General features: G+C 40.5%; 1 protein-coding gene across 1 annotated transcript in view; it reads right to left on the reverse strand.

The window, feature by feature from the left end:
* Positions 1–17,897, reverse strand: part of LOC128875020 (uncharacterized) — a 225,830-nt gene that overhangs the window by 3,643 nt on the left and 204,290 nt on the right. The window contains exons 10-19 of the mRNA XM_054120303.1: positions 9,368–9,509; positions 7,900–8,346; positions 7,318–7,468; positions 5,560–5,844; positions 4,976–5,425; positions 4,478–4,699; positions 3,641–4,093; positions 3,439–3,570; positions 3,062–3,287; positions 2,084–2,236 (exon numbers count right to left, since the gene is read on the reverse strand). Coding sequence (XP_053976278.1) covers positions 2,084–2,236; positions 3,062–3,287; positions 3,439–3,570; positions 3,641–4,093; positions 4,478–4,699; positions 4,976–5,425; positions 5,560–5,844; positions 7,318–7,468; positions 7,900–8,346; positions 9,368–9,509 — 2,661 coding nt within the window. The remainder of the gene's footprint in view (positions 1–2,083; positions 2,237–3,061; positions 3,288–3,438; positions 3,571–3,640; positions 4,094–4,477; positions 4,700–4,975; positions 5,426–5,559; positions 5,845–7,317; positions 7,469–7,899; positions 8,347–9,367; positions 9,510–17,897) is intronic.

Below are 17,897 nucleotides of genomic sequence, written 5' to 3' on the forward strand. Positions count from 1 at the left end.
GGGAATAATGCAAACCGTCGAGTCAATTTTCATGAAAGTTCGCACAAATTTTGGCCCAATCTAAGAGCTGGCGTGTTTCAGTTGTTTATGCTTTAAGGGAAAAAACTACCCCTTACATCGAAGTCACTCGTTTCATCTATACTCGTGTGATACTTGATTTACGAAAGATATTGTGAAATGCCAGAGAAAAAGCCTCTGAAAAATGGTAAAAATTAAATTTGCAATACAAAATTCTTCCTCTGCATTGTTAAATGTTTTCTGTAATTTAACCCTTCGACTCTCAGTCACCATTAGGTTCCACGCAGCAAATCTACAATAATATTTCTTTAGATTTAGTGTCTTTAGATCTCGAAGTGTCAATACAATGACAATCAACAAAAGGCCTCGAATGCAAGGGGTTAAGAGCAGCATGTACGTAAATAAAACGGGTGCATTGAATTGTAATCAGCAACGAGATATAATTCTTATATCGGCCCGATGAACATTAGTGCAAAGTTTCATAAAAAAAATAGGCGTTTAACGGTTCACAGCGTTCCCTTGCTAGTGTCTATTTCTAGAGCAGATTACATGCTCTAACGGTATGCATGAAATTTTGCCTTTTTGGAGTATTAATCAGAGAGGATGAAGCATTCGACGCGAGCCTCTATGAACCGTAAGAGGCTTTGCGAGGATTTTAAAGCGGTACGATTTCGAGACGATCTCGGTAAAATTTCTTGTCTTCATCGTCTCTTGGCCAAGGATAAGTCTGCCGTAAACCTCGGATGTTGTCCTCAGAGCTTGATGCATATGGTTCCAGTGCTTTTTGTGCAGGTACGCTGCATTGGACACGGTCTTCTATCTCTATAATTTACGTGTGATCGTTTTGCATCCCGTCGATACGTAAAGTGGACCATTGCACAGTTGCCGGAGATTGGTACACTCTCCGGAAGAGTGATCACGTAGAATAGCGAAACGGTGAATTTGCAGTGATCGGGTGAACGTGTGTTCACATGTGTGTACGTGTGTTGCGTATAAAAGCCTTGAAGAACATGATTGAGGGATGCGCACTGTGATTTGGCAAGGTTCTCCGTAGTTAGCAGCAACAGCGGCAGTAGTGATAGCAGCAGCGCTACCTAATACAACTACCGGTCACCGAGAGGTCTTTGGGACGCTTCTGGCCCTTTCGATTCTATGACCGTAGTCGGAACCAAGTCGATTCACCGTTCAAGGCCACCGTTGTTATCGTGATTCGATCGCGGATTCGAACAGAAAAATGAAACAAAATATTTCTCGATTCTTCTTTATATGAACTTTCATTAAAATCGACGTGCAAAATAAAAGAAATTAGTCATGAATAAACGGTGTGGTGAGGATAAGTTTTAAACGACCTTGAGCGGTCAATAGATTCTGGTCAGACCGTAGAAGGCTTACTACTAGCGTTTGTAACACGCTTTGGGTAATTTCATTGAACTCTTACAAGCTGTCATAGCGCCGAAAGGGTTTACCTGTTGGCTGCCATGCGAAATTTTGGGCTCTTTTAGATGAGACACTTGGTTGGATTTATTTTCTAGTGATTCAGATACTGATAATTGTTTACTTCTTTTCATACGCGATAAGTGCATGCATTCAGATGAGACACTATGGTAGAACGACTTGATTAGTGACAGAAGTTTCAAAAATGACATCTTCTGACCTTATCTTACTATTATCATCGTAGATACTAGTAGTAAGGCTTTTAAAACATTTTAAACATTTCAAAACCGCTGAAAGCTGTCCATTTAATGTTTACACTCTATTTGATCAGAGTCGAGATACAAAGTACAGGTTTCCTCTCTGCATGGCAGGCAACGTTTCAAACGATCAACAGAAGAATAATCAAACAAAGAGAGATTGTTACTCGTAACATAAAAGTGTCGATTCTGTATAGTAATGCAAAGAAACAGAACCAAGTTGATACAAGATCGTCCCTGTGAGACTCCTCGGTGAATAATGCAATAACAAACAGTCCACTACGTCCTAAACGAGCGGCTAGATCTCGAGAGTGACCGAATAGTCAGCCAAAAATTCCCGAGGCTTCTGCTCTAAGGGTAGTGCTCTCTGGTACCTTGTCGACTCTCTCGACGTAGAGAGGGCTTGCTCTGGCGAAGGGGTTCTTCGAGGCTTTCCATACCCTCGGCTCCGTCCCCTTCGTCACCACCTCTCTCGCTGCTCATCGAACGCTGACGCTGACGTAGCTTTGACGCAGTGTTCAGCGGCACTGTCGCGACAATTTCGGTTACGTCGGTTGCATTTCGTCCCGATTTTTGCGGTGTACATGGTAGCGAATTATACATGTTGTAAAACGAGTCTAGGTTTCTTTTGCCCGGATCGTGTACATTGTTTTTTTCCATAGCGAAAGGGAAGTTTGATTCATGGAGCGTAAGGTAAAAGCACCAGCACTCTTTCGAATGTCCAAGAGGAGATGCAGTTGGTTTAGATTATTTTAATAAACCTGTTTTTGTTAATCAATCTGTTTCCTTAAATCATAATGTAATAGTAATGTATCTATTAATCTTTTAGTATGTGAATTATTTTAGAATGAATCATGATATTCCATGAAAATCAGCTTTCTTTCAACTATTTTTTTTTTTTTTTTGGAAGGCTAATGTGATCCACTGGTGCAATTACCTCAAGCGTACAAATTCTTGTGGAGCCTATCAATTGACAATTTTGATGAAATGGTGCCTGAAATAGCCAATAATGTGTTGTGTAAGCAATCCAATTATCACGTACATTAATCATAAGAAACTTAATCAAAATAAATTTTTGTCTATATGTCACTTACGGATAGAATTTTAAACAGTCTTCGTTAAAATTTTGTGTACATTCTGTGATAAATAATACGTGGAATGTGTGATAATTACGACCCCAAATAGTGTAATCCTAAATAGATGACCTCGGTAAGGATTGATAACGAAAGTAATTGTAATTAATTTTCATCCTGACGTTAATATGTTTGAAATCGTTATATTATGTACTGTCTACCAGTACACGAGAAAATTTAGATTTACGTATATAAATTGTTGTCGAAAAATTGGCTTACCTTGGTTGACCTGCGACGTGACGAAGGTCTTGATAAGGGTGTCCGTTGTTTGCGTGTACAAGCTAAGAGCATATCGTAAGCTCTGCAGTTCTGGCGATTTCTCCAAGAACGTCTTCTTCAAACCGTTTCCACCTGCGTGGAAGTACTGTTTGATGGTGTCGAGGGCGACTTCGAGAACCGCGCATTGTTTCGGTGAAAGGTTCTTCTCTACTTCCTTGGAAATATCCTACACAAATAATTATTTTTATTAATACCACAGAAACAATCAAAGTTAATCAACCAGTTAAATTAGCAATTTAAAATTACCATTCTAAATTGTAATTAGATCAATATCAAGCCACTTAAAATCCACTTAAAATCGAAAGTCCATCACTCACCATTACGCCGCTCAAGGCATTCTTCACGTCGGGTTTGCCTGCCATATGGTTCTTGAACAGTTTCGACATGTCCTCTATCTTCGCGTTCGCCGCCAGATTCTTCGCGTTATCCGTCAGATTCTTGAACATCATCTGTAAAAGACACGAATAATAAATATCATAAAAACTCCCCTCATCGCGCCTCAAACCATCGAAGACGTACGCTCTTATCCGACATGGGCGGCAGCACAACGGTCTTCTCGAGAATCCTCATGACGATCTTCCACAATTCTTTAAGCAGCCTCTTCAGCACCGTCTTCTCGCAAGATTCAGCGTACAAGGACAGGCTTCCGTCGAGCAAGACCATCAACGGTCGCAGTACCTCGTCAGCTTCGACGGCGACGTTGTTCCTTTGCGCGGGTTGCGACATCTGCACCTGTCCACCGCCCTTGATGGCCAACAGCAGGTCTCCCAACTCCTTCACGGAAGCCGTTATCCTCGGTTCCAGGCTCTTCGCGAACAACATCGCCAGGTCGTCCAAAGCTGCGTTCAGTTGCTGCTGAAGCTCCTTCAGAATGTTCGCCGCGTCCTCTTCCAGTTTCTCGCCGCCCATCGACTCGAACATCTTCTCCAGCTGCACTCGCAGCTGCTGAATGTTGTTCATCAAGATGCAGGCCTGAAGAAAGATTTGTTTAATTATTCGTAGAATATACTTGATAGCAGGAGTGCACAGTAATCATTTGGGGTGACACATATTACTTTAAGGTAGTTTTATTTTCAAACGTGCAGAGTTAGGTATCCATTAATAAGATATAGAAAAATAAAGTAGGAACTGCAGAGCACTACGGATAGACACTGAAAGATGTCATTGACGTTTTCGGGGTCTCTAAGACATTGCGAGGGTTTTAAGATTTCCACCGTCAAAAAGAGGTTTCTTTTTGTTGAATTAAGTTTCGAAAGTAGAGAAGTAAAATCTATCAGTCTTAGAACAGAAGGTACAGGAAGACTGTTAGTAAGGCACTGTAGCAGCGATCAATTTATACATTTCTTTGATACGTACGATTCGTTCTTCCTTCAGATGGCTGGGGAACTCCTTCTTGACGATGTCAGCGTAAGCGACCAAGACTTTCACGATGGTCTTCGCAAACCTCTTCATATATCTCTTCCAAATCTCTGGATCAGGACACTCTAGTTTGGAGACTACGTCGAAGCATTGGGTTAGCTGAGTGAAGACGTCGACGACGGAGACGCTGAAGAGCGCGTGCTCGCTGCTCTTTTGGAACTGTAACAAGTTACATATTTATTTAGAGATGGAACTTTAGTTAATCTTACTTCAAAATTCTTACATAAATGAATTATTCATAGAGCTATTTAGAAAGTATCTTGAAGTTAGGATGGAAAGTCGTGAATACAAAAAATTTATTTTACAGAAAGTTCCGAGACTTCCGTAATCTTTGACCAAAGTCTTCGAAGTTTTGTCCGAAGATGTTTCGAGACAGTTTGAAATCCGAGCCCCACCGCTAGGTTTGCTTGTCGAGGGCAAGAGAATAATACTCACTCCGTCCTTCTTGTCTCTGTTGAAGGCACCATGGAGATATTCTAGTGATACGTCGTCGTTCTCGTTCAGCCACTGCATCACGAAAGGCTCGAACCACGCCGGGTACTCCGGCACCGCACCCTTGTAAGGGGGCACGTCCATGACGTAGTTAGTGTGCAACCACTTGACCTTGAAGTGGAGGTTCATGTAGGCCGAGGACTTGCACAGTCTGTGCTGCTCGTGCTCCTCCAGCGCGTACTTCATGTCGACCGCGAACAGCGACCACATAGTGGCCGCCGACAGTTGACCGATGTTCAGCTCCTGAGGGAATTGATTCAGCACGGGCGCGTAACTGTTCTTGTCCTCTTCGATCACCGAAACGATTAAGGCGATCAGTTTATGCCAGAAGTCGAGGGACTCCAAACGGGGTCCGTGGTCCTCTGGGTCTCTCTTTACTTCGCTCGGGTCCACCTGGAATGGAATTGGACAGTGATTATTTTTTGATCACTGTATGATTATCTTTGCAACCGTCTGAGATTCAAGATCGTTAATTACTGGTTCTTCGGTACTGGTAATGGATGGATTAAGTATTGCTTAATACTGACCTGGAACTCCCTGTTGTAAATGTCGTAGCAGTTCTCGAACAAGAACTGATACGTCGAGCGTAGGCACGCTTTCACGCAGTCTTTCACCACGGTGCTCGCTCTGGGCGGGCTGGACAGTTCCTGAACCTTCATACGGAAGAACGTGATGCTCGTCAGCAGATCGACCGTGCTCTTCAGGTCCATCAGCTTCTCACGGCTGGACGCCGGGAAGTTGTTTCTGTACATCGACAGATCGATCCGCAGAGAGTTGTGCAGCTGATCCAGTAATTTCACGAACTTTTCTTTCTGGAACGGGAGAAATGGCACGTGAACGAAGGAAAATGTATTTCCTCAGAAGTATCGAGTTTCCATAAATTATGAACACGTCCAGTTGGCCGCAATGTCTGACTACTCGGTCATTTTCTTTCATTCGTGAAAGAAGAACGATTCGAAGATACGGGGTATTCGGTCTACCGGAAAATGTTTGAAGAACGAAGTTTCTTCGACTGTAGTCGTGTAAAGTCGGCAAAAACAATTATTAGATCAAAGGTAAAATCTCGTTAATTAATAGTTGATGTGCTTGCGATTCCAGGCATTCAGATATTAGTATGAAGAGCACCGTAGGATAGTGTAATGAAAACAAAATTGAACAAAATTTAGAAAGAGTTAACAAAATCCAAGCAAATGAAGTTTGGATATGTTATAGTGAATGTCTCTATTTCTCTATACTTCAAATTTGTTTCATAAAAATTGAATCGTAAAATGTTTGGTGCAGCTTTTCACACTAAATTGAGACAGCTCTTTATTTCAACGAGTTTCATTTTTCATGAGCCTCTTTGCCTTGCCTCTCTAGTGTCGAGCATATTTTCTTACAAGCTGTCAGCGTAGATCAACTTACTGCAGCATGTGTGTGTTTTCACTCCCGTCAAAAAAAAAGAAAGTCATGCATAATTCAAGAACGTTGAAAACAGGACCAACCATCTATTTTTGTTCCCCTTTCGAAGCTACTGCGGACAAATTTACATCGTTTTATTAAAACCATTTCGCTACGAACGGTGTATGCTGCAAATCCCGAGCGCTCATCTGCATAGTCAACAGTAAAACGTTTTTGCGAAGAACTGAATGCTCTTGTTCGATAGATCACGCCATCTTCACAGATGAAAATATCCGAGTCTCTCTTAAAAAAAAAAAAAAAACGATAATGGAAACCTTTCAAAGCGAAGGAAAGAAAAACATTCTTTTCTCTTTTTCTTCATTCTTCTAGACCGCACACGCAGTATAATAACGGTTATGTACCCATTTTACAAAAAAACAACCAACGCACAGTTGCGTTTGATCAACGATACACGCACATCAGGCTGAAGCGCAATCGAGCTTCCCTGAGAATCAGTTGACCCAGAGGTAGACTCGTGGCGAAATAAAAGAAAATCTTAATTAAAATCTTAATTAGACCGGACGCTGCACGCGAGCGCCTTGTTCGTGGCGTTTTCAATTTCCAGCCACGAAATGCTTGGTCGAAAAACAAGAAGACGGTCGAGGAGGGGCAGAAAAAGACCGAGCTTAATCGAAGGGTCTCAGAATGTAATTGATAGAGCCACGAGAACACGTGTGCTGTAAAGTTCCACGAGCGGTCGACTTGAACCATACTGGGAATAATGGACGGTTTAGGCTACTAGGAAATTGCACGAGCATTTCTCAATCACGATGTTCCCATCCTTCTCTCCCTCGTTCTTCCGCCCGCGAATAAACGCAGTCTTCGATGTCTTGCACCTAACTCACCCCGAAGTTGCTGGCGGCGAATCTATCACTAGCAGAAACGGCGGAACTTGCGCTGGTGTGGGCATAGTACGCGTTTATGTTCGCCAGGAGGGTCGACATCACCGCTGGCACACCTGGACAGAGGTACTTCGTCGAGAGGCAGTGGAAGTGTCTGAAACATTTCAAAGGAGTCTTGGTAACCATGAATATTACTTTCGCAGAAACGATATTATTCGTTGGTCTTCCTAATAATAAATTGTATCGTAGAAATATTTTCATTGTCTCAACGAAAGAGTTTACCTTGTATAATTACTTTATCATCGAGTCTTTCATAATATAATCGAAAAGTCAATTATATATTTATTTACATGCTATCATCTCAACTATTATTTTTCACATGAAAAATTACATTTCAGAAATGTTATCTTCCATTTAACCATCGCTCGGGTTTATCGTAATTTGTTATTATCGAGAGTATCGCAACTTCACATAGAAAGGTTTTAAATAATTATGTACAAGTCTTTAACGATTAATTAGTCTGGGACTCCCCTGGTCCAGGTTTCTGCCAAGATACTTTGCATCTCGTTAATTAAATTTACTCACGTCATTGCTTGGTAGATGCTCTCGATGCCGTATCGCATCGCGAACTCGTCGACGAGTTCTTCACCAGGTGGATCGAAGTACACCTTCCAGGCGTCGTCGCCCTTCGCCTGGGGCAGGCCCACCACGCCGTCGTTCTTCTCGCACAGGCTGTGGAAGAGGTTCTCGTGCAGGCAGGTGTACTGCACGTGATAAGGCGCGACCTTCTCCTCGCCCTTGATCTCCACGCTGATGTGCAACCTGATCGCCCCGGACACAGCGCTCTTGTCCGTTCTCTTCTCCAGGTTGTACCAGACGTCCATCTCGCCGCTGAGCGTTCTCACCTCGATGATGGTCTGCCCGAGGAAGTCGTCGCTCTCCCTCGTCAGCTTTTGCCGCAGCTTCGACTTCAGGTCGTTGTCCTCGTCCCATACTCTCACTTTTATTCTATCGGACGAATTGTGACACTCGCTGGGAACGAGAAGACGATTTCGTTAGAGAGACTTTCGGGCAAGTGTAATTATTCTAACTATGTTATTTTTTCTTCTGCTTGAAAATATCGGTAGATTGTTTGTTAAGTAATTTTATTTTGGATGGCATTGGGAGAAAATTGACTGTAGTATGGGTAACATTTTTTCTTGAATGTGTATTATTTATTTATTTGATCTTTTAGTTAATTGCAGTATAATTAATGTAGTTTATATTTAATTCTATGTACTGGATTCGTATAGTCTGAGCAAAGACTGTACGTTTAGTAGACTGGCAGTATTTTACTTGTCTGACCAGGCACGGTCATACCTCACTTCCTGAGCTGGCTAGTAGAATGAGTTAGTAACTGGTCAGACAGTATTCCACTGCTGAAGGTTTCTATGTGCGCTGACGATTCTTTATTCTGTGGTGTAATTTTATCAAGTTTTCATATATCTTTATTTAATTTGTCAAGTGCGTCTAATATTCGTTAATTGTCAATTTACGAACATTTTAGCACTCATCCTAATATCTCATATAATTATTTCAGAATTATTATACTTCGCAGTGTCTATATGAAATGTTCTTTCCAGAATCTCAAAAAAGTAGACCAGAACGTCATATTTGAGTGCAGCAAAAAAAATTCAGCAAATCCAAGATCTGCGATATTTATCCACTCTCAGATATCGAAAATCGAAAAAGACTTGCCTTCTCAGAACATTTTACATCGATATTAAATGCTCCATAGCTAAGAACCTATTATTCGTTTGCACACCAACATTCTACAACCCAAGGCTCAACGTAACGCATAAATTAGTCGAATTACTATCATAAACGATACACGCGTAACAATATGTAAAACGTAATTGGGAATCTAGATGTTCTCGATACACGCAAACTGGAGATTAATTTTCGCCCGGGGAAGCGAAGCGAAGCGGAGCGGTATTCATCCCCTTTTCATTCCGACGAATTAGCGGAGGCACGTAATTCACGGGCTCGCAGGAATCGTAATGGGATTACTCACAAGTAGAACTTCTCGTGCCAAACCGGATTCAATTCCCTCGGCATCGTCCTGGTGCGCTTCTTCACTTTCCCGACTTGGACCGTCACGTACGGATCAGACGTGCCGCTCTTGTCTTTCGCGATCAGTCCCTGAGCGCAGATCACTGTGGAAGTTGGGCGAAATCGATGGTTAGATGATTACCTTACGTGTCTCGCCTAACGCGATACGCGCACCGAACAATATCGGACTACGTCGAAACGAGTTTCCCTAGTTTCCCTTCTGTTCTCCATTTGTTCCGTACTTACCAGGAATACTCAAACGATACCCACAATCTACGGTCGTTATCGCCCTCGATACAATCTTTACCTGTTGCCATTTCCGAGAAAACGAGAGAAAAGCGTCTATGTACTTTCCAGTTTTTACATTTATCTTATTCCTCGGTTTTTTTTTATTATGAACGCTTTAATCAATGAAATTAATGCGGTGCGAAGTAATAACTGGAATCGTTGTTTGGTGGAATATCGTTGAACGGGAGCATTGTTCCAAGCATTTCATTCGTCGTGACATATTTTGGGAAATATTTTGCTCCGTAATATACGATCAGTCACATACGTATTCATACTTTCGATATTTGTCGAAGAAATTTGCTTAAATTAAATTGTAGGGATTGATATCTTTACTCGACTAACTAAAATATGCCTGGGTCTGCAGTATGCGCTCAATTTATAGATAGCGCCATTGCAGTATGGACGTCCATTACAGTGTAAATATTAAGTAAACATATTGAGTAAACGGTCCCGTAAAGTACAAAGTGCTACCAATGAACTGCGCGATCTCAGCGCGGCATCTTGAAAATCGCACGAGGCAGCAGTTTCCGGTAGTTCGAAACAGTGGATTGTCGCGCGGAACCACTAAAAGAGTAGTAAAATCGCAAAATCGCGACCCAGAGTGTTCCGCGCGGGGACGCGGTTCAAGGGAGCTTAAGATGTGTCGCGTTAAAGCGTGTTACGATCCTTTCTACGAGCACGATTCGCTGTGGAACCGTCCGGTTGATCGGTCGCGAATGGGGATTACGAGTTTCGAAACTGGGCCGCACCCTTCGCGAGGCAATGAAACTTTTAGTGGCTCTCTGCACGCTCGGATTCGTCGTTGCGCGTGGAAACCAGCGCGAACGCACTTTCCTGAAAATAATTAGCGGATTAGCCCTCTCGAGGATTCGTAATAACACATTTTAACGATCGAGGGTCGCGGTGAACTTGCCCTCGAATTAAGACATGCACGTTACGCATTTTTAAATTCAGAGAAAAAATGAATTATTAACCTCTTCGCGCCCTTGGGAAGGCATCCACAATATGTGGACAGTAATAAAAAAGAAAGAAAAATTTGATAATAACTTTTTCACTACAGAATCCATCAACAGAGAAATACAAATTTTACGGTTTGGCTGAACTGATAATGCTCCCGAAAGAAACTCAGAAATTAAAATAAAACCTCAAGACTAATATAGCGACGATTAAGTAGAGGATATTTTATTTTACTATTCGGTGTTCGTCTTGGTCACGTATCAAATCAACAAAAATACATGAAATCCGAGGTGTCAGGTGCTTCCACGTCGCGATCTCGGATAATGGACAACAGGTAATTGGACCGACACTCGATTCGAATTACGTTTACCTTTAGCTCTGCGTAGCATGAAAGATTATAATAATTAGGAACATTACACGTCATGGTAGACACCAGAAAAATATTCTCCATTATAAAATAACCACGTATTCTTCTTGTTCACACGTTATTAGAAACATTCGGAACATTGTTCCTAGTATGTACATTGTCAGTCCTGACAAAATAGAGAGAATCTAAGGGGCAATTTTACTTAAAATATGGGATCGCGGTTGAAACGATGATATCAAAATATCGTATATTTAATTATTAAAGAGATTTGGTAAAATATGGGAACCGATTACATTTATGTACATATACCATTTATATAGTTAAACGATCATACCGATAGGCTCATGCACATCTAACAACGTAACAACCATCGAACTGACCACTCAGAGGTCACACTTCTTGGCAGACACCTCGCAAGCGTGCAAAAGCTCGGCTGTGAGTCGTGTAGGTAGATATGTACATTTACTTATACAACTAACGACCTGCTTCAAGGCAACGACTCAAAAATCACAAAATATCTGCTCGAACAGTAAATTCCAAACGTTACAATTTAAATATATCATCATTGAATCATACCCAGAAAGAAGTTAACAACATTTGTAGTTATCTGATTACAGTAACAATTATGTAGAAAATATGCTACAGTGTTGCGAATGTCGTTAAAAGACTGTTTGGTACGTTTGAAGTTTATAAAATCAAACAGGATTCATTTTACTCCCTTTTTATAAATTATTCAATATAGATCAAAAAATAGTGTCATTAATTTAAAGCTCTTCCACTCCAAAGTCACTCTTCTTGAGTAACCGTTGCCTCGAAACGGATCTAAATAAACAAAAAAGACAGGTGTATAGAAGATGAATCGTGTAACTTGTCCACCCATATTATTTTTTGTTCATAGTAATTAAAATTTTTGTATCATCTGGTCAATTGACAACGAGAATAATGATGTTGGATAAGTCAGGTGATTCATCCTGTTTAATATACATATACGTTCACGTGTGCATACGAGCCTCTTCGAAATCAAACTGATATTCAGTGTCAACTATTAGTATATCCATGTTTGACAATATATTCACGAATGCCAGCCACGAGTATACTTGTATCTGATTCTGTAAACAATTAATCCGTATCAAGATACATATACTTACAAGGGAATAACACATAGGGAACGACACATAGATCAACACCCAAAAACAGAGTCGATAATAAAACCACAAAAACTTGTGCCGAGTGGGTAAAAATTGAGGAATGATTAGAATGTCAAGTCGATCAGTTTGGTATCTTCTGAGAGGCTCCTACGCAGAAACATATATTATCATAGATTCGACGTTAACGTGCTGGCGATTCGGACAGACGGACAGACACACATGCCCATGCTACTAACTCCTTTATTTCCCACCGCCAGTTGCAGCGGGCCACGATCGCCGATGCTTCCCGTCCTCGGCGAGCGTCGATCTCGTACCTAATTTCGAGTGTTAATCATCGAGTTCGTGGCCACAATCCACTCCATGGTGTCGAGAGTATTGTGCGTGTGCGTGTGTGTTTGCGTGTGTTTCGTACGTGTCCTGTTCGCTGACGTTGCAGCGACAACGCGGATTGTTGCAATTCCGCGTCCTGCGCGTGGATCGTTATAATTCGGTGTCAATGGGAGAGGATGCGATACTCTTCCAGAAATAACTGTTCGAACGAACAGTTGCGCAACGATTTATTGGCGAAACGGTTATGAAGAACCGATATTAGGAGCAAATGGCAACGAGAACAGGAAAAAACTGGTCGCAGTCGTGCCTGTTAGGGTTGTAATGTCGGTTCTGTAATTGGTATTTGTTGGCCAAGGTGTCGATTTCAACGTTTCGAATTTCTCAGAACGTGAAACTGTTCGGTACGTATTATTTGCACATCGCAGAGCATAATTATAGCATCGATCATATTTTTATTATATGTAGAAATTAATCTGTCTTTACACTTGTCATTGTGTTGCATTAATTTAATTAAACTTCTTTTAAGTATTATCCTAACATACTAAAATTTTAAACAAATTTAATTTAGAGATTTACCTTAAAAAAAAAAAATTCCCAAACAAGTTCGAATTTTCTGAGTCCACGTTCAGATATTACAACCCTCTACAAAAATTCATGTAACTTCGATAAATTTATAAATTTATGACGGATACAGTAATGAACCTATATACATGTATACAAGAACCAAAAAATAACAATTATCATAAAACGGATAGTCCGACCGTAACAAGAGTCTATATGCTTAGTTTTTTGGGTTCTCTGCGATAGTTGTTCCGGCTAATGATTTTTCATAACTGTTTCGGGAGCCATAATCGATGTCACGACAGTTTTCAATCCCTGGAATGGCGACGTCGCGCGGCTAAGTTCGCGTCGAACGACTCGTTCGAAGGGCAAACTAAACGGAGGGTGGCCTAAGGAGCGTCTCTCTTCTAAATCGATACTCTACGGGGAGAAAAAAGTACTATAGAACTCGCTACGGGGTAATCGCGCTGGAGGATACAGAGTACAGAGCGAGAATTCTTGGTACAAGGTACACACAGGGTGATTAATATAAAGCAGAGGCTTTTGACTTTTTTTTAAGAATAAATTGAGTAAATTCGTTGATTTTAAAGACTAATCCAAGTAATTTCTTATTAGGTCTGGGGTTAGGTTTATTCAATTAGTGCAATTAAGTTCTCCTTAATATTCAATTTTACGAAAGAATATTCCAGACATAATACAAATGATTTCAAAATGGGATCATTAATCGACTATTTTCAGAGTATACAAATCATTAATATTTGTCTCCTCATCAAGTTACATATTTCAGTCTGTTGCTATTAACAAATGACGTTAATACATACAGTAACATCGCGACATAATAAATTTTATTATCACCGCAATTTAATTTTATCATTACTCGATAAGTTGCCTTCTTCTCACTTGTACCATGATTTTTCCACGCCCTATCGGCAAGTATACAAACAAATTTCGAGTCAGATCAATACTCGTGAAAATGGAAGGAAAGTTTCGTGTTCGATACATATTTGGAAACCATGATCGTCAGAGGGCTGTTTTGTTGGCTCCAACCCCCAAGCTGAATTTCCATAGAATATTATATCAAAGCTGTATTAACATAGTAGCGACCTTGGGGAATCAAACATACAATTAGCCAGCTGTTCGATTGATCGTCAACAAACGCGTGACACGAGAACATGACTGTATGCCCCGAAGCTTTGATGAAGCTACATTGCGGAAATTTTGAAACAACAACGGCTCTGACAATACCTGGGAGCTCCCGTTAACGATCGTAGGTAATACTGATCGTAGAATGTTCATAATTTTTATCGTGTAATTTTATTTTTTATTTTTATTTCATGCGTAAAGCTTGATACGATAGAGTAGTTATTGTTGCACAATTTTTCTCGTTTTTCACGTTATCCATTTGACTTTTATCAAAATAAGTAAACACGACCAATCACGATGACCTATTTCCAAGATTAAGTCTTGCTATGGTTTCGGGAAGATCAAAGTTTCCAAAAGTAATAACGCGGGAAAGATCACCGATACTTTTCTTCACGTTTCAACGAGTACGATCCGACTCGAAGCTTTGTTGCTACGTCTCTGGCTACATCCTCCTCGCAGATGTAACGGGAGAAGATATAGTTAAACTATAATTAGATCTCTAAAGTCTAGTTGGAAGACTAAGCGGAAGAAAGTTAGATAGTTTCTAGTCTCTATTGAAAGACGAGGTACTAAATCTGCACGTTACCGAATGGAATATACAATGATTTACTGATTGTGTTCAGTCTTGGATGAACGGTTATCAATTCGTCCACCTGTCCTTTCGGATTTTCTATAATTCGATGCGATTTTTCAGTTGCACGTATATAATTTAAGAAAAGAGTAACAACGGGATCAGATCAGGCACAAACCTCGGTGAGCTAGTCATCGAACACATTTCTTTCAATTTCTGTTCACAAAATTCTCATTCAACGATCTCGATTATTATTTTCATTGCAGGAACTTGTTTGAAAGTAGTTTCATCGTTTCACTAATCAATTTACCGCGTCTCATGAATCAGTGATGATTACGTGGGCTGATCAATTGGAGCAGAAATAGGCACAATTTCATTAGATTAATAAATAAAGAGTAAAACGAAGGAATATCAATCTATCTGTGACTTTTATTCAAGCGAACGATTCAATTTTTATTTCTTAATTCAAGTTTTATTTTTCGTAAAGAATTGCAATTAAAGGCTTTTCCAAAAGGGGTATCACGATTTTTTTATTTAATAACAAAATACATCTGTCGAAGTAGTGGTGGACATATTAATCTAAATTAGATAAATATTCTATGCCATTCATGTTTTATTAAAAAACAAGGTCTTGCAGCTCCTTATGGAAAAGCTTTCAAATTCAAATACCGACTTCGTTTTTCGAGACCAAAAATTTTGCTCATTTCTGAATTTTACTCGTGTTACCATCCTCTTTGGAGCTATGATGCAGATACGTATCCGCTATCTGGTATCGATTTTATGCGACGATTCGTGTACTCTGCCATTTTCCCCGAGAGCATCGTCGCCCGTATTATCTTATTTACATCGCATCGTGTAGTCTAAAGACAAACGGAGTAACTCGGCCGGGCAAACAACACTTGGTTCACAAGTTCCACGCGGTAACGATTCGTTACCCAGTGTTCGGGTCGAATTGATTCGGCGGACGTGTTTTTCCTATAAACATTCGACAACGCGATGGTCGTCAAATACCGTTCCATGCGTTTCAACCAATTCTATCCGCGACATTCCTTTGTAAGTGTTTCGGAAGGTCGCAGTTTGCTTCACTAGCTCCGGGCACCAAGTCTTACTGTTTCTACAATTCAAAGACACTGGCGAGAAAACGGCTTCGACACGTTGGTCGCCCAGAAATCGGTGACGGGACTTCTCATTCAGGAAATAAAAAAACTAATTACAATACATTACAATATTTTAAATATATAAGCAGGAATGTTTGAAATTTATCTCAAATATGCTTGAATGAAAAATAATTAACGCCGATACAGAGTGTTGAGTAATGAGTACATGGTTATTATAATATACATGACAAATAATTTTCTCCATCACAAGAATAAACCAGCACTTAATTTTCAATTAACGAAGACTTAAATTTCAGAGGAACTACAATTTCTCATTGAACTACTTTTTAAGAATGAATTACTCCATCAGCATTCAGAATTCCCTAGTATTTAATTTTCCCAATATGAAAAGGTTGCATCATGTCTGAATTCTGTTGATCCAAAGCTTCAGTTCGCTGATTGGACGTATCTTTCGCGTCTCCCTAATAAAAATTAGCGTCTTTCGTCTCTCATTTTCCACGATTTCGTTGCATTTCGGGGTGTCTTCGGCATCGGAGATCCCAAGGGGCCAGCTGCGATTCGCAGTTGGTTGGTCAGGTCGCAGCGATTTTAATTTGCGCCCAGTGAGTCAAGAGATTTGATTACTGGGGCGGAAGCGGAAGTAACGCCGACTGTTACCGTGCCACTCTCTCACCCAGATACCTCCGCCTCGTCCCAAACCGTCCGTATCCTCTTTCGTTGGCAATCCTAGTTTCACTTCATGCGGGTCTATTCGAAATTTTCGTACGCTTCGGGTGAACAATTAAAATTCGTTACTACAAATAGACAAATTTATCGACACTGATTATGTAGGTCATAGTTCTTCAAAGCTTTTTTACATTGGATTAAAATTTCCAACAGTTGGTGTTTTTTTTAGAAAATTAGATCGAGGAAAGTAATAAAGGACTAAGAAATTTTACAAAGTAATTTTTCATAGTAGGTATTATGAAACAGTTATTTCTCGGAAACATGGTTTAACTACAGTTGCTTACTAGTGAAGTTTATTAGAGTAAAACACTTTCGCGAAGTTATCAAAATCATTAGATCCTCGCGATGCAATGGTAGATGAAGACGACGACGATTTCAAAGATATTATCTACTTTTTTCTCCACGATCGAGACATTGTAATTTAAACTTCCAACGTCGAATTTTATTCGTTACCCTTCGTTTGAATGTACATTCAAGATATTCTCTGAGCACTTTGCGTTACACGGGAAAAGGAAACGCGTCCCTTTGGCACGAATTGAAGAAAGAAAGAAGCTCTAAGAAGGAAGATTTGCGGAGCTTCGTTTACAGAGAATCATTTTTCGCGTTTGCGGGTATCCGCCCCAGAAACTCGTTGGAAACGGTTTTTAAATCGCTCTGTTTCTCTTGGACTGCTATTGTTCTTATGACGTCGCTTTCCACGATCCACCATTATCTTAATATCCGTTTGCGTGTTAGCGCTTCTTCTTTCACCGTGTCTTTCTTTGACCGCAAATTCCTTCTTGATTTTCGTTCGTTTCTTCCGCCTTTACCCAATCGGTAGTTCTCTCGTTCCTCGTTTCGTTTTTCCCCGCCTCGAATCCAGTCTATTTTAAACGCGCGGAGTTCTTGCTGTTTGAGTTTCTTTGCAACTTTGCTCGTTCCTTCACCGAGTTGCGGTTCAGTTCAGCTGTTTCTATATTTCCAAGTAGAAACATATTCGAAACGTGTTGCTGCAGGGCCGCCGTACTTATTTCTTCGTCAAGCAGTTGGAAGTACACAAGTAAACTTCTTTTTTTAGAACGGAGCACTTTGTTCATTACTCTGTTTCCCTTTTATACTTTGTTAGCGTTTTTACCTTATCCCTGTTTAGATTCTCTTATTCTCATTTTCTCTGCCCTTTGGACTTTCTCGTGACCAGCTTACTTTCTTATTATTTTTCTTTTTTACCGGTAATGATGAGTTTTTAATTGCGTCCCAACTCGCCGGTCCCAACCGAGTCGCTTATTTCGAGACAATACTGTATT

Source organism: Hylaeus volcanicus, chromosome 4, assembly GCF_026283585.1.
Source record: "Hylaeus volcanicus isolate JK05 chromosome 4, UHH_iyHylVolc1.0_haploid, whole genome shotgun sequence".
NCBI lineage: Eukaryota > Metazoa > Arthropoda > Insecta > Hymenoptera > Colletidae > Hylaeus > Hylaeus volcanicus.